General features: G+C 38.0%; 1 protein-coding gene across 11 annotated transcripts in view; it reads left to right on the top strand.

Moving 5' to 3' along the window:
- Cep112 (centrosomal protein 112) overlaps positions 1-18168 on the top strand; it is a 375808-nt gene that overhangs the window by 22849 nt on the left and 334791 nt on the right. For 10 of the 11 annotated variants that reach the window (XM_027425839.2, XM_035447385.1, XM_035447387.1 and 7 more), the window contains 2 exons: positions 14155-14248; positions 15745-15822. In XM_027425839.2, coding sequence (XP_027281640.1) covers positions 14155-14248; positions 15745-15822 — 172 coding nt within the window. The remainder of the gene's footprint in view (positions 1-14154; positions 14249-15744; positions 15823-18168) is intronic. The other variant, XM_035447391.1, reaches the window with a different exon arrangement.

Below are 18168 nucleotides of genomic sequence, written 5' to 3' on the forward strand. Positions count from 1 at the left end.
GAAAAGAATATCTACTTAATAGCACTTATTTTTATTTGAGAGCTTAATTAAAAGTTGGGAGTTACTATTTCTGGCTTTGTGTGTGTGTGTGTGTGTGTGTGTGTGTGTGTGTGTGTGTATTCAAATGTTTATGTGGTGTGTGCATGTGTGTATGTGAGCAAGCATGCATGTATATGCTTGTGCATGTGGGGACCATGGGTGGATGTTGGCTCTTTCTCAACCCTTTCTACCTGTTTTTTTTTTTTTTGAGACAGTTTTTCTTACTAATCTAGGGTCGCTAGCTGTGCCTGGAGCTCACAACTTGCCTAGGCTGGCTGGCTAGTAAGACCCTGGGATCTGTCTTGTTTCTTCTTCCAAAGCTCCAAGATTTCCCTGAGTTATCCCCAGCTTTTTATATAGTACTGGGGCTACACACTCAGGTCATCATGTTTGTATAGCAAGAACTTTGCCAACTGAACCACCCCCTCAGCCTTACAATTTCTAGGTTTTTAGAATAAAATACTTTATACTTGTATGAGTATAAATCACTCAATAAAATATTGCTAATTATACCTAAATGAAAGTAAATAAATACTTTATACCTGTATGAAAGTATTTCTATTCCTGAACAAATATTTCTATGTTATTTAAAGTTTTTCAATTAAAGAACTGGAACAAAAAAGTTAGAGATTATGCTGAATAGTTTTATGTGAAATTGACACAAGCTAAATTCAATTGATAAAATGCCTCTGTAATATCCATCTATAGGGCATTTTCTCAATTGGTGACCAATTGTGGATGATGCCATCCCTGGACTGGTGGTCCTGGGTTCTATAAGAAAGGAGACTGAGCAAGCCATGAGGAGCAAGCCAGTAAGCAGCACCCTTCACGGTCTCTGTATCAACTCCTGGCTCCAGGTTTCTGCCCTGTTTGAGTTCCTGTCCTGACTTCCTTCGATGGTGAATAGTTATTTGGAAACATACGCCAAATAAACCCTTTCCTCCTCAAGTTACTTTGGCAGTGGTGTTTCATCCCAGCAATAGTAACCCTAAGTAAGACAGAGGGTGACAGGGATTAAGGTTGAATAAATTCTGGCCTCTGAACACTGCTTCACAGTGGAGGAGGCACATCTCTTCTGCTTGTTGTAGAGGAGTTTAATTTATTGGTGGGAAATGCATTTCTTTAGATTTTTGTATATATCATTTTATAAGGAGTCTAGATACTTAAAAATTCTAGGTTTGTCCACAGAATCAACTAAGATGGGCTCATAGGGGCTCAGAGAGACTGGACCAACAACCAGAGGGCCTACATGTGATTCACCTAGGCCCTCTGCATGTATGTTCCAGTTGTGTGGCTTGCTCTTTTATGGGCCCCTGACTGGGAGAAGAGGATGTCTCTGACTCTTTTGCTGTCTTTTAAGATCCCTTTTCTCACACTGGGCTGCTCTCTCCAACCTTAATCTGAGGGAGGTGCCTAGTCATACTGAACCTGATGTGCCATTCCTGGTTAATATCCATGGGAGGCCTGCCCTTTTCTGAAGAGAAGTGGAGGAGGGGTAGATGGAGGGGCAGAGGAGAGGAGAGGTAGGGGTGACTGGAAGAAGAGGAGGGAGGGGAAACTGTGGTCAAGATGTAAAATAATAATAGCAACAATAAATTCTCAATAAAAATTTCTAGGTTTTTTGAAACAATGATAAACATACATTTCAACATATCAAATGTAGGCTAATTTTATATCAGTTGGAACTTACATTTTAGCTTTTATTGGGTCAGCTAAATGATATATGTATTCATGCTTGTAAGAAAGGACTTGGAGGATAATTATCCTGCTTTAAATGATTACAAGGGACTATAGTTTTTGCGTGTTTGCTTTCATGAGGGTTTTCCATGGCCTATTTGATGGTGGCTTTTAGTTTGGAATGAGGAATATAGTCACAGTCTGTCTTTATGGAAAATGTGCTTTGCTTTACAATGATCCTCTTCATATGTGGTTTTCAGGAATGCATTGTGGTGGAAAGCTGATATTCTCTGTGCCCTTTAAAAAGGTCTCCCAGTGTAGCTACAATTTCCTTTGTACATGCAGTTCAATTGCATGGCCAGCAGAGGGGGATCAAGTACAATGAAAACCCGCTCTGTTGACTATGTTGCTGCATTTGAAAAATGTTTTGCTCTTTTTTTAAATTTGAACGTTATTAATTTTATTTTCTAGTCCGTATACCCCAAAATAGCAATGTTTATCGTTTGCTTTGCCAAACTCTGTTTTATATGCAGATGACACACTATAACTACCTTGCTGCCTGATTCAGGAGTAGGGACTTGACAGGGAGTGAGTCACTATCTTCTTTCTTAGAGAGACTATGACTGTTGGCATCAGTGTGATTAGGATTCACATAGTAGAGCCTCTGAAATAGTATTCATAAAGCAATATTCATTTAATTTAAGAATACCCTCGGTGTTTGGGCAAAGATTCATTTGATTATAGCAGTGGCCAATAGAGGTTGTGTGTGTGTGTGTGTGTGTGTGTGTGTGTGTGTGTGTGTGTGTGTGTCCATTCCTGTGTGTGTGCAAGCATGTGGAGACGAGAGGTCAGTGTTTATTTTCTTTCTCAATTTTACAGAATCTAGAATCACCTTGGAGACAAAGTAAAATTGCCATAGTGCTACAAGTAGTGCAGCTTTAAAATACTTTCTGAGACTTTGGTGCCCTTGTAGCTTCTTTTTCTTCAAATTACTTACTGTCTTAGTCCCTGTTCAATTGCTATGAAACATGGGTGACAAAGGGAACACCTATAAAAGAAAACATTTAGTTGGAGGCTTACTTAGAGTTTTGGAAATTTAGGCCATTATCAGCATGGTCGGTAGCATGGGACTTAGGGCACTGTAACTGAGAGCTACATCCTGATTTGCAGGCAGGGGAGGGGGAGGAGGAGTGCACACATGTAACTGAGCCTAGCATGGGCTTTTGAAACCTCAAGGCTCACCTCCCAGTGACACACTTCCTCCAATAAGGCCTCCTAATCCTTTCAAATAGTACCATTCCCTAGTGACTAAGCATTGAAATACATGGCCTATGGGGGCCATTCTTACTCAAACCACCACACTCAGGCAATTCTTGTTTTATATTTCCATATAAATGTCACCATTAGTTCACTTTCTGTTTATATACTTCTGTTGAGAGTTTTGATTAGAAATTGTTAAAAGCAAAACAAAACTAAACTTAAAAAGTAGGGTGGTGGTGGCACATGCCTTTAGTCCCAGCACTCAGGAGGCAGAGGCAGGCGGATCTCTGTGAGTTCGAGACCAGCCTGGTCTACAAGGGCTAGTTCTAGGACAGCCTCCAAAGCCACAGAGAAACCCTGTCTCTCGAAAAATCAAAAAAATGTTATATATAACAATTTGGAAAGATTTGGTGTTTTTATAATATAGAGCTGTACCAGGAGTACTCGATAAGTAATGGTGTCCATTTTTATGGGTATGTAGTGATATCTTGTGGTTGTAATTTATATTCCCTAGTGTCTATTAGTAGCATCTTTTCACGTGTGTATTGAACACTGTATGTCTTCTCAGAGACATAGCTATTCCACTCACCCAGGATACAGTGATGGGACAAATGTAGGAAAACTGGGCAGACAACTCTAACAAGAGAGGGCTCATGGGAGGCACAACGGAGTCACTGAGTCTTAATAGCTCTGAGATCTGGATGCACAAATGCTAGATGTCCCTTTATCACATTTCAAGACCCGAGGACAATTCTGCATGGCATGGTGTTCTCACTGGCTCTCCACCCTCTTTGTGAGTTATGCTCCCTTTTTCAGTTGAATAGTTTTCCAGTCTGTCTTTTTCAAAAGCACTTTTTGGAGTTCAGTCACCCCTTTCATCTGCACTGTCTTTCAATCCATGGCAGTAATGATTTGCTGATAAAATTTCTCAAAAACCTTATAATACCTTGTGTGTTTCTTTGGGTTCAAACTGTTAGAAGCCACATCTAATCTGTCTTAGAGATATGCCATTGTTACCTTTGAGACTTGGCTAAGAACACTCGGGAGAAAACCTCAGTGGTTTCTAGAGGACTTGTTGCCTGAGAGGATCCACGAGGTACACACTTCATCTTTTGACAGGGCTCCACCTAAGAATGCACACACCTGATGACAACTTTGTATCTTTTCAATCTTCCCAAGAAGTTTTACATGTGCAAGTCTGTCTTTCTATCTAGGCAGCCCTCAAATCTTGATTGAACGCCATGTCTTAATTAGGGTCTTTGGCTGGTATGAGAAGCTGAGAATGAAAAGTTGTTTGTTTTTAAAGGGCCATGAGCCCTATGCTGGGAATATCTTTAAGCATGTGCCTGTTGGAAATGGAAAGGAAACCTTTCTTACTTTATTTTTCTTTCCACGTTTTTCTGCTCCAGCTAAAATAGTTAGTTGGGACTTTAGTTTTTACCTGGAATTTTTTTAGTCTAGTATTATACAAACTCAATAAAGATATTTTTTATTTTCTATATTATGATGATATTTGGCAAACTTTCTGTCTCTAAACCATGTGGATTGGATTTTTGTTCTATGTCAAATACTTAAGGCTTTGTCCTATCACTAGTGGAGTGTCAGTTTGGTGCATTTATTAGATAGAATGAGTCACAAACCCAGCTCAGATACAGTGTAGAGGGGCTATACAAGGACATGAAAACCAAGTAGTGTGAGTTACTCCATCTTGGGGGTATGAATTCCACGGTTGTCACAAATAACAAGGACTTAACAATTTAGTTACTAAGCCAGCATAAAATTGGTTTAGGGTTATGGTTTTGAAGCTATGTTTGTTCATATGTGTACTGGTGTACACACACTGTGCCGGTGTGTGGAGGTGAGGTGTTGATATAAAATGTCTTCCTGTGTATGTATGTATATTTTTTTGCTGGCAGGTCTCTCATTGAACCTGAAGCCCTGGAGCTCACCAGCTCATCTGGAGCTGCTTGTCTCCATCCTCTAGCTCTGAGGATTGGAATTCAGAGCCATTCTCCAGCTGCATTTATTGCAATCGTTTTTTTTTTAAATCTCAACCTCTCTCTCTCTCTCTCTCTCTCTCTCTCTCTCTCTCTCAACATCTCTCTTTCTCTCACGCACACACACACACACACACACACACACACACACACACACACACACACACTGCACACACTGCTGAGTCCTATATGTATGTAGGAGGGCCCAGCTTTCTGGTTGGTACCATCTCCAGATATGGTTGTTTTGGGCTGTCTAAAAAAGCTAGGAAGAAAACCAGTAAGCAGTGTCACCTTCCATGGTCGCTGTTTTAGTTCCTGCCTTTAGGTGTCTGCCTTGAGTTCCCTGAAAGCTGGACTGTGACCTGGAAGTATAAGATAAAGTAAATGTTCCTCCCCAAATTGCTTTTGGTCATGGTGTTTATCACAGCAACAGAAAGAAAACTAGAACAATTTCACTCTAGCTGAGATTGATCTAGTACTTTTTAGCCAGGCTGGCTTTAAATTCATGGGAATTTTCTTGCTTTGGCTTCTTGCGTTCTGGGATTACAGGCATATCTACCATGCCCTGGTATTTATTTAATCTAGAGAAGCATTTTCATTATTATATTAAAAATTACATCAGTTTCTAAGTTGTTTTCTCCTTCTGGAATTCATATTAGAATTCCAGTGTTAGAACTATATTCTTTTAATTACTGTAGCTTTCTCCTATATTTTGAAATCAGAAGTTTCATACCTTGATCTTTGCTAGCTTTTCTCCAGATTGCTTTAATTATATAGAAATTTTTGGTTCTATGTAGATTATAGGATTATACTTTATATGAAAAAGCCATCAAAATTTTGATGTGTTTGTTTTGAGTAATATAAATGTTTTAACAACATCAATTTTTCAAGTGCATGAACATGGAATACATTTTTATCTGTTTGTGTCTTTTGTCAGTGTTATATAAATCTGACATATTTGGTCACATTAATTTCTAGATATTTTATTCCTTTTGATACTGTTATAAACACCCCCAATTCTCTTTTTTAGACAAGGTCTTGCTGCTGAATATATAGCCACACTATTCTTTAGCTTATTGCATGGCCCAGGCTGGCTTTGAACTTGTGTTGCTTCTGTCCCATGTATGATATAGATTTTTCAGGCTCTGTATATCCAGGAAGTTTTCCATTTTAGCTAGGTTATCCAATATGGTGGCCTAAAACTGATGATGGTATTTTTCTGGAAAACTTTTTTGTTTCTGATAAACTCGTTGTAACATTTCTTGTGTCATTTCTGATTTTAGCTGAGTCCCCTACCCTTTTAAATTAGTTCCTGTATCTAAGTTTGTCATTTTGTTGATCTCTTCAGAAAATTAACTCTTAGTGTTATTGAATCCTTATTTTAAAATTTCTACTACAATATTAATATTTTCTCTTATCTGTAGGCTTTGGGTTAAGTTTTTTTTTCTAATTTCTGAAGGTTTAACTTAGGTTGTTGACTTGATTTTTTGTTTTTTAAACTCGTATAGCTAGAACTTTTCTTAGTATTGCTCTCACTTCATTTTGTACATTTATTATGCTGTAATTTTTCAGCTGTTTCAGAGTTTTCTAAATTTGTTGTGTGTTTTTTCTTTGATCCATTGGTTAAGCTATGTGTTGTTTAGTTTCCCATTTTTACATTAGCATGACTATTTTGTGACGTGCTTTCTGATGGTTTATAGTCCCTTTGTTAATTTATTCTTTTATTGCATTTCTTTGTGATTTGATTGTCTTTGGTTGTTGCAGTATGCTTTGATTGTTTTTCTTTATATTTTTATATTTACTACATTAAAAATTATGTCACCATGCAACTTGCATAAATCACGTTCTAGTTCTAATGCACTACAGTAGTCCATTTAACCACAGTTTTACTTTCCACAGGCACAGTTACTTACAGTGAACTGTAGTATGCAAATAGTGAGTGGAAAATTCCAGAGATAAACCATCCATATTTTTTATATTGTGTAGTAGTCTAGGTAGTATAATGAAATCTTGTGCCATTTGCTCCATCCCTACATGGCTACTCTGCTCAGAGCATCTGTGGTGTGTCTGATATGCCATAGTTCTTTAGTAGCTGTGGCTCTTTGTACATAAAGATTTAGCACTGTCTACTGTTGAAGGCATCCACTGAAAGTCTTGGAAGCAATGTGTGTCTGTATTTTGAGCCTGTGATAACAACTTTGACTGCATACAAGAATTCTTTACTTCTTATTCCCTTCATACACTTTTATTAATGTTCCAGTTCTTGCACCTTTTACATTATCATTAACAAATTACTGTAACGATAACTCTTTCTGCCAGCCGTCTGAGTTCCGCTGTCATGTTAGGGCCCCAAATAACACACAGAATCTTATGTTATTTACAAGGCTGCTGGCCAATGATGAGGATTTCTTATTGCTGGCTCTGTCTTAAGTATCAACCATAACCATTAATCTATATATTTTATAAAGAGTTACCTTATCAAGGACATGGGCCTTATGTGTCCTGTCTTCCCAGGGATCCCATGGTGACTCCTGTTTTTACTACATTTCCCAGAATCCTCCTCGACTCCTAGCCCCACCTATCTTGCTTTCCTATTGGCCAACAGTGCTTTATTTATCAACCAATAAGACAAACATATACACAGAAGGACTTCACCCATCAAATTACTGTAGTTTGTAGTTACTTTTAAGGTTTATGTCTTTATACTGCATTTGAAAACAATGAATTTGCTAGCATTACATTAATGGACGAATCTTTATTTGCCTGTGTAATTGTCTTTACTGGTGGGCTTTATACTTAAATGCTTATTGATGTTCTTTCAACTGGAGAAATCCCTACATCATTTCTTTTGTGTCAGGTCTGGTGACAGTGTACTCCTTCAGCTTGTGACTGTAACTGGGAAAGGCTTTCTCTTTCCTAGAGGAAAGCTTTGTGGGGCATACTATTCATGGTAGTCCAATTTTTCTCTTTCAGTGCTTTGAATATATCCTCTTACTCTTTCCTGGACTATCGGGGTTCTGCAGAGAAATCTCCTGGAAGTCTTGTGGAGGCTCCTCTCTATATTAGTTACTTTACTCTTTTTTATCTTAAAGCCCTCTTTTGACAGTGTGATTCATAATGTGTTGCAGCATAGCTCTCTTTTCATTTGGTTTGTTTGGAATTCTTCAAGTTACATAAATCTGGATGTCCTTTTGTTAGCAGATTTTTGTAAGCAGTCTTGCTGCCCATTTCTGTCTTTTCTTTTTCAATACAATAATGCATGATGGTCGGCTTGATGATACTTTGCAGTCCCTTATGTTCCCTTGCCCCCCTTTCCTTTTTAGTTTTGCCTCTCAAACTGGATAATTTCAAATGTGATGATTTGGGGGTTAATATTTCTTTTTTGTGTGTACTTCATAATAGATGATGGTGAGGCCCTCTAGTTAATTAACAAGAAACAGATTACTGATTCATGTAGTGTGTGTGTGTGTGTGTGTGTGTGTGTGTGTGTGTGTGTGTGTGTGTAGGTGCATGTGTGTATGGATCCACATGGATATCTCTGTGTGTGAAGGCCAGAAGAGGGTGTTGGATCTCTTAGAGCTGGAGTTCAGGCATGTTTGTGGGACCTTTGGTCATTACATGAGTCATAGGATACAAATGCAAGTCCTCATGGTGGAGCAGCCAGTGCTCTTAACTGCTTAGCTATCTCTCCAGCCCTCCCTCTAGTTAATTTTTTAGTTCAATTATTATACTCTTTAGTCCCATTTTTGTTTTTCTTTAAAAATATTTCACATCCAGTTATTTACATTTTTATCATTTTGCCCATTTTTTCTAAACCTATTAAGCATTTTGATGATATTTATTATATATTTTTGACAGATTTTTTTTGAGTCCCATTCCATAGCTCAGGCTGACCTAGAACTCACTTTGTAGTCTAGGCTGGCCTTAAACTCAAGGCAGTCCTCAAGTCTCAGCCTACTGGGTACTGGGATTACAGGTAAGAACAACCATACTGGATGAAAGTCATTCTTAGACTTCTGTTTCTTTAGTGTTTGTTTCAGGAGATCGATTTCTTCTGTTGTTTGGGCATTGTATCCAGTCCTTAACACTGTGTGTTGGTTTCTGTGTATTTGGAAAACAGCTCTCTCCCTGGTCTCTCTGGACTGTTTCTCTGTACAGTGGAAGATCTTTAAGAATTGGTTGGGGCCACTGCAAACCTTTTCTGTGGATGTGCCCTCTCAACTTTATGTACAGACTCCTTAAGGTCATTTTGCTTATTCTTTCCTGTGTGCACGAGCTTAGAACCTCCTCTTTCCATTAGTGCTGCTCCTGTACTTTTGGCCCTCTGGGGCAGTAGCACCCTGGCCCAATTTTGCTTTTCTGTTTTTGTCTTCCCTTGTGCAACTATTCTACTTGATTCCATTATAACACCAAAACAGGTTAAAGAAGTCCCTTAGGAAGCTCCTGAAAAGGTGTGAAGATCAGACATATTCTTCTCTTTCCCTTCCTGTGTAACTGTGGGCTTGAACCAGAGAAAGGGATCTGTCTCTGAATGCATACCAATCCAGAAACTGTTGTCTTTGTTCTTAGTAACCCCCAGGCATCTAGAGAACTCTGGTCCTGTCAGTGCCTACATCAGTCCCTTGTGCATCCTTCTGCAAGACCAGAGTGTTAGGTATGTGTCCCAGCCATCCCCCTCCTGGTGAGAAACAGAGTTTGGAAGATTTAGTTATTCTGTGCTGAGATGATGGGGTGGGGGCACTCTAACTACTGATTGCATGAGTCCATACTGTGTGTGTTCTACCAGTTCCCAACCTGATACCCTTTAAAAGTTCAGATTCAGGTGAGACTGAAATGAAATCAAACTCAAATCCTCCAGGTGGCACCTGGGGAATCAGTGAGGTGGTGTGCAGCCTTTCCCATTCCTCCTTGCCCCAGGGTGAAGCTGGGAGCTGCCATCACATGGTGTTCTCTTGGGAGGAGGAATTATGGTAAGAGGATGGCACAGTGCCCCATTCTACCTGCTTTAATGATGTGGCTGCACCCTTGCCTGTGGAGCAGGAGCTTCTTGTCCAGTTCCTCAATGGCTCACACTGGGAATTAGTTTATGAATTGAGAAATAAATCTCTACAGACTCCCACTCTACTATCTTGGTAGCATTACTTCCTAGTTTCTTTTGTGGGGAACATTTAATTGATATTCCTTTGGATTTTAAATCCAATTACATGAAACATTGCTTAACTTTTTACTAGTACAGGGCAAGCCTGCATTTCCCTGGTATTTGAAATACTTTGGCAGGGTTAAATGTTTTAGTGCTAAGAAAAAGTAAAAGGGAAAATATATATTTTTCTCTAGTTTTAATGTTTAAATAGTAGTAGTAAAAGGCATGTCAGAAAAGGTTACAAAAATACTGTAGTTAGAGTTCCTCTGTGTCTTGGCAGTGCTCCCAAATAACCACACAGATACTTATTATAAATTATAAATGCTCAGCTGATAGCTCAGGCTTATTAGTAATTAGCTCTTACAACTTAAAATAACCCATTTCTATTAAGCTACATTCTTCCACATGACATTACCTCTCTTTCATTTTGCACATCCTGTTTCCTCTCCCTGTCTCACTGGAGACTCCCTTGATTCCACCCTTCTTCTTCTCAGCATTCTCTCTACCATGAAAATCTTGCCTAGCCGTCAGTCAATCAGCTTTTTATAAACAATGAGAGCAACACATTTTCACAGTATATAGAAGGATTATTCCACAGCAAGATACTAATTTTTTTTCTTTCTGTTAACTTTGGCATCCTGGAAGTAATCCACCCCTCTACTAATTGGGCATATGTACAACTGTACATGAGTTTGCTATGACCATGTCCTATGTACCAGTTGGAGATTATGCAAACACCAGGACTAGGTATTCTGTGTGGCAGCAGCACAGAGAGAACTGTAGGGATGGTTTACCTCCTACTCATTGTCACACATTTTTACTAACCTCTAGTTCCATCACTGAAAATTTGAGGCTGTTGTTGTACATACCTACGAGTTCAAGTTAGTTGTATGTCCAGTTGAAGACCGCTTCATGGCATGGAATGAAACTTCTGTGCCTAGTATCCGTTTCTTGTGCCAGCCAGATTCTAGCAATGGTATTGACCTCTTCCCTTAGTCGGCTTAATTGCCTTCACAAAAAGCTGGCTTCTGCTTGTCTCTGCTTTTCTTGGCCTTCATTGGCCTTTTAAGGAACTCCTTATTGAGTTTAGTTTTGGATACATTAAATTAGAGGCAGTGGTGTTCAGTTTGTATTTATGATGGAGTTGAAGGCTACGAGTTGTCGTTGTTGGTTTCTTGTCCCACCTTCCAGTTCCCAAATAACCACTCTAAGGCTTAATATTAATTATAATTTTTTGGCCAATGGCTCAGTCATATTGCTCTTAAAACTCAAATTAACCCATTTTTTTATTAATCTATGTATTGCCACATGGGTCATGGCTTTTTACCGTTCTGCAGACATGTTGTTTCTTGGGCAGCTGGATGGCATGTCCTGACTCCAATGTCTTTCTCCTGGTGACTCTGTTTAGATGTCCTGCCTGGCTCTGTTCTACCTGGCCATTAGTCAAAACAGCTTTATTCATCAACCAATAAAAGAAACATTTGCAGCATACAGAAGGACATCCCACATAAAATAGTAATTTAAACCAGGGTTGCCGATTTAGTGAGCAAAGCTTTCCCTTGCTTTTTGAAATACCAATAGTATATTGGTTGGGTTAACCAGGAAAAGCAGATAAAATTAAAATAATTGAGGTTAAATGAAGAAGCCTAGGATTATAGCTTGTATATGGTGGGGAGAAGAAGGAGGAGGAGGAGGAGGAGGAGGAGGAGGAGGAGGAGGAGAGGAGGAGGAGGAGGGAGAGAGAGAGAGAGAGAGAGAGAGAGAGAGAGAGAGAGAGAGAGAGAGAGAGAGAGAGACTACTCAAGGGTAGTGTGAATGACAGGTCTGAAGGGTAAGGTGAGTGAAAATCATCTTGTAGTTACTTGTAGGGATCTTTTCAGAAGATTTATTGTGAAGGAAAAACAGTTGCTTAGTAGCTAAGAGCAGGTACATGTAAATTAATGGTCTGCCTTTTATGCATGCTCCTGTGCAATAAATAGATAAATGTTTCAGGCTTCCTTTTTATTAATATTTTCTATGAGAAGTACTTTTAATATTTAACCATTTTCAATTTTTAACTACAGCTCTTTTTATGATTGTTTAATCAATTCTCAAAAAAGAATAGGCCAGTGCTTAGTGTATCAGGTGTATCTTCCTATAAACCAAAATTTAAATGCTATACAAGCCCAAGCATGTTGACTAATGAAGTTATCCTCAAATTATTGCCTTTCTGATTTTCTCTTTGCTTTTAACTATTTGCACAGCTGGAAGGCCTTATAGACATATAAAAATCAGTAGTTTTCTTTAATTCAGCTTATCCAGACATTTAGAATTGCTTAGTAACCAACCCAAAGCATGCTATTTTTTTTAGTCTTACTTTACCCCAAATCCTACATTACTTTAGTACTGTCTTTTTGATTTAGTAGTTTGCTTTGGGGGCATTCATTTTAAAGTTTGCCTTGTTTATTCATTGTGTCTGGGTGTGTGAGGGTCTGTGTGCCACAGGATGCATGTGGAAGTTAGAGGAGAACTTTGTGTGACTGGGTCTCTTTCCACCTTTGTGTGGGTTCTGTGTGTTAAACTCAGGCATGCTCCTACATTGCTGGCAGCAAGCATATTTTCTGCTGAGCTGTCCCTTCTGTCATTGTTAGATATTCTTATGGCTTGAAGTTTGTGAAGGAAAGAAATTCTGAAATAGTTTATGGTTGAACATTAGTTATTTAAACTAAATATATGGATGTCCTCCCAACATACCTTTGGAAGGTAAGTTCTGAAAAACCGTAGGTTTCTTAATCCTTGTATATACTCTTTTTTCTGTACTCCCATGCTAATGAAAAAGTTCAATGAATTGTTTATTTCTAGGCTTTTCTATTTAATATTTTCAGTGTTTTTGAATGTGGTAACTGTAGCTGCCAAACCAAGACTGGTAGAGTGTTTACACTTAGTAGTCAGTTTCTGTTGAAGCTGTTGCTGAGCTATAGGTATTAAGGCATGTATAGAAAACTATGGCCTAATGTGTAATATTAGAGAAAAGTGTTTTATAGGATATTTTATATTAGAAAAGAGCCTTTTTGATAACATCTATTAGAAGAATTTCCCTTTTTCTAGACTCACATTTAATTTTTTTTAATAATCATGTGTTTGTGTCTCTGTATACCAAGTGTGTGGTTTGCTGTACATGGAGGCTGGAAGAGGGAAGATGATTCCTTGGAATTGGAATTAGAGGTGGTTGGAAGCTGCCATGTGGGTTCTGGGAATTATACTTGGAACAACAGCAGCCAGTGCGCGTAACTGCTGAGTCACCTCCCCAGCCCCTAGACGTCCAGCATTTTGCCTGAATTAACAAGATTTTTATATTTAAATTAACAGCTTCTGTGTTCTGTGGTTTATAATATTGTTTTAAATCAGTTGAAACTTTAAGCAACTAGGAAGTTTTGTTATTTTGTTTATTCTTAGGTTTCATCTTGAATGTAATAAAATTTGCTAACCTGAAGACAAAGTTTCTTTAAGAATGTACACTTCATTTACTCTTTCCTTAATACTTGGAAAAAAGGAAGGAAGAGAAATGATTTAAATACACATGGTTGTGGTTAGAATCTCACTTGAAAACAGCATTTGTTTTTTAAAGAAATATATGGCCAGCTGGAGAGATGGCTCAGCAGTTAAGAGCTCTGCTTGCTCTCCCAGAGGTCCTGAGTTCAATTCCCAGCAACTACATGCTGACTCACAACCATCTCTAGTGAAATCTGATGCCCTCTTCTGGCATAAAGTTTCACATGCAGATAGGGTACTTAAATACATAAATATAAATAAATAAATAAATATTTGAAAGGAAATATATGGCCTTTATATGACATCTTATTTATTATTTAATGTAAATGAAATAAAATATGATAAGTAAAATGGTTTTTCATTTATTTACATGAATATTTTTCTTCTGTATAGTGAGTCAAAATTATTATGAGCTATCATCTCATTTATAAAGGCAGGCAATCCTAGATTTGGGTATTCTCTGTTACCTGAGTTCTCCATAGTTTACTTGTTACTCTTTTGACCTTTTAGTAGAGAACAGTACACTGGAAAGCTCCAGACGAGGTCCCATTCCATGAGTTCAACTTACAAAGAAGACAGAAAACATATTGCTTCGAAGATCTTCGTAAGATTGGATTTTACTTCTATTTGTTCTGTGCCTTGAAAAGATCCCATAGATTATTTCATATTGTCAAAGTTCCAATTAGTATTTAAAAGTCTGAAGTGAAAAAATGAAGTGTGAAGGTTTAGGTGGATGTATCACGGTCACATAGTGGGAGGTGATTCTGCTTGTTCTCTGCTGCTGAGCTATGCTGGTCAGCCCATCATTTCTCCTGAGCATCGAAGAGTGATGCCAAACATCCTATTTTTCATTCTTTTTGCTCTTGACTCAGTACATTAATTGAGTGATTAGATCCCACTGATCGTAAAATTAAGTGAATAAATTTATATTGATGAAGGAAATGCTGCTTTTTAAAAATAAACTGTTTGTGTATTCAGATACAAATGCCTCTTGAATCAGTATGCTTACCATAGACTGATTTGAGCAAGCTGTGAAAAGGGAGAAAGTGTTCTTATGTGTAGTCATTATTACCTAATGCTGACTGTCTTGGGTTATGTGCCTTTGAGTTTCAAGGAAGATAATGAGTTCACAAATAAGGCATACAAAGGTCAGGAGCCACCAGTAAAAGTCACAAATTATTAAAGGTAGACATAATAGAAGCCCCTAACATTTTGTTGAACAGAGACTAGGGGAAATCAGCAGAATGTGCAGAACAGTCTTCACTACTGTGTTCAGTGTAAGTGTCATGGTAGGTAGGTCCACTCAGTGCTTAACAGGGAGGTGCTCCAAAAGCAGAAGCATGCTCTGGCAACAGAGTCTATCCCAGGAGACAGCGTCATGTCTGTAAAACAGTTGTTACTTTATGCGGCTGGACCTAGAGCTTTAAGATCTTTGGTTGTTTCTCTGCATAGCTCCTAGGCTGGCTTTAATTGATTAGTTTTAATTTGGTTGATAAATGTGTAATACTGTGAATTATAAAGGAATAGAGTAAAGAGTCACATAATTGCATTTTCATGATGGGAGTTTCAAGTTTATTTCTCTTTTTATACAGTGTATGAGTGAGAATTAATTTAAGAACAAAGAGCTTCTTGGACATCAACACAAAATTTCCCTGTTAACTAATTTTAAGGAGAGTAAATAATTCATCTTTTCAAGTTCCCTCCCTGCTTTCAAGCTACTGTGGTACACCACAATTAAAACTTTTTGTACAAGAAACCTAAAGAAAGGAGTCTGGATTAATTTTCAAATATTCTTTTGATTTTTTTTGAAATCTAGTTACTTTGTGAATATATTGTCAAGGCATCTCATTGCCTTAAGCATCTGTAATAAACAGTCATTAGTTAGAGTTGAGACTAGCTTATTTGTAACAACCCTGTCCTCTGTGGCCAATACCACATCACCAAATAAGTACATAAAATGCTCATTAATTTGAATGACTTCTATTTTGTCTTGTTTTCTTTTCTTCCTCTTATTCCCCCATTTCCTTCCTCCTTTCTCCTTTGTTTCTTCTTTTACTTATTTCCTCCTTTTTCCTTACCTTGTTTTATTTTGTATTTCAGGAAGCTCATTCAAAAGAGTCTCCTGTTTCTTTGGATGACAGTGACATTGAAGCTCGCCTGAATAGTTGGAATCTTGGGGTAAAACAAATATTTGTTTTATATGCATATCAATGTGGCAGAGTCATATTGTGAATAGAAAACAATAGAAAACATCTTAACTCATTTAATTCTATTCAGTGAACATCAGTTCACTGTTACTGTTTTGGCCCCGAAAGAATTTTAAGTAAGAGAATGTTGCAAAGAAATGTAAAATGTCCTTGGCCAACTTTCTTGTTGATGAAATAAGTCAGGCACATGAAATAGCTAAATAATAATTGAAGATGATATATCACAAAAAATACCAAACTAAATTATATGCAAAGTTGAGTAGGTTTGCCTGTCACTTAACAGCAGTGCCACATCCTACAGTCTATGAAGTCATCAGGTGATTTCCTTGCTGTGTGTATACAAACCTAGATTGTGTAGATTAACCACTGACTTTGTGGAGAGGTGTGGTAAAGCAAGATGTATGAGGGCACTGCCAGCTTAATAGGACAACTTAAAAAATCTTCCTTGTTTCTTTCTTTCCTTCCTTTTTTTGTAAAGAGGTGAATGAAAAAGTGTGATGTCTATGATACCACTCCGGTGATAGGAACTTTTCAGTGCTATAGTAATATGGAAGCATCATTTTACAAGTGCTTCATCGTGCATGATATTGTTATGTGGCTTGTGAGTGTGCTATGTATGGTAGAGGGGAAAGAAGGGAATGAGAACATGAAGAAAGTCACTCAGATTAAAAAAGAAGAAGAAAAACTCAAGGAAACTTTGTGAATGAGTATCCATGATGGACAGAGATTTTCATGTATAATTGTCACCATGGACATAGGTTTCTTTTCCAGGCTCTTGGTTTAGTAGATAAAAGAATTTAAGAACTGTCCCAGGAGGAACCTGAGGATGATTAATTGGAGTCTAAGAGGGAGAAGGAGCCCTGAATGACAGGTGGGGCAGGCTGGAGATCTTGGCAGCTGCCATAGGTAAGGAGTGGGGAGAGCTCTGCTACTAGACATCAGGAAGGGGACAGGTCTGCAGTGATAGTCTGTGAGAGCTGCCCTGTAGTACCCAGGAGCAGCTCTTTTTAAGGAGCCAGAGGAGGTGTAGATACTGGCATTTATGTGCCCCAGATGGTACCTGTGGAGCAGATGACTTCAGGAGGGCCATCTGCCTGATGGCTCTTCTCATAAGGGTGGAAGTGTTTGCATAGGTGGACAGGAGAAATTTATATCCATGTGAAAAAGATTTGTTAGTGTAAGTGAACCAAACTGGTTGTATGGGATTGTTTCTAGTTACTATTTTCTAGGGATTGTGTGGTTAGTGTCAATAGGCTGGAATGTAGTAGGTTTTAAATTGAGAATTTCACTGTTTTCATTTGCTCTTTGAGACAGTGTCTCATCATGTAGCCTTGGGTGGCCTAGAACTCACTGTGTAGATCTCAAACTCGTAGGTAATCTTTCTGTCTCTGCACATCGAGTGTTGAGATAAAGGTGTGCTCTTCCACACTGGCTGGGAAGCTTCCCTTTTGGATTTCAGGTTATAATGAGACCTGGAGGTTTTTTCTCTCCCTTCATATTCTATTTCATAGGCACTGTTCATTTGCTCTGAAGACATTAAAAAGGGTTTCAAATGATTTTCATTTTGCTTTTGCCACTTAAGAATTTATATACCCGCACTGTAAGAATAAAAAAGAATTTAAAAATTTAAAGATACGAAAATCAGAGGAATAAAGTTGTCTCAAAATGTTAACATGAGAATAACATTGTCATACAGGCAAGGCCCTGAAATCTATCTGAAAATCTAAAATCTAAATGCTCTCCAAGTGGAATCTGTGAGCATCATTGGCACTCAGAATGTTTAAGAATTTAGAACATTTTGATTTTTTGATTTTTGGATTAGGTGTACTCTATTGGTAAAGTTTATGCAAGTATTTCAAATTTGAAACACTACTGATTCTGTACACATCACTAAGAGATATTCGGCCTAACTATATCTTTCTTTTCTTCTACATGACTTTATAACATTCAAAATTTAAATAAAATTAGAACATATTATAAATTCTGTATGACTTACAGCTTTGAGTTTTATCTATAATCATTAATTTTTCTTTTGCATATGTAGTCTAAAGTTGAAGTAGTCTCTGCTTTTACTGGACAGCCAAGTTGCTCTCAGTTTGTTGCTAATATGAGTTCTTGACCAGAGTTACTGTATTCATATTTTGTTTCTTAGGTTACACTAAAGCTTGGGTACCATTCAGAAGGTTTGTGCCAGTTTCTACCAGCCATCAAGTTATCCATTTCTCACTCATCCTAGTCTCTCATAAAATGCTTTATGCAAAGTTTGCTAATGACAATAGGAAGGCTATTCTACATGTGAGTAGACACAAGGAAAGCA

The sequence above is a fragment of the Cricetulus griseus genome, chromosome 7, assembly GCF_003668045.3.
Source record: "Cricetulus griseus strain 17A/GY chromosome 7, alternate assembly CriGri-PICRH-1.0, whole genome shotgun sequence".
In the NCBI taxonomy this organism is placed as follows: domain Eukaryota; kingdom Metazoa; phylum Chordata; class Mammalia; order Rodentia; family Cricetidae; genus Cricetulus; species Cricetulus griseus.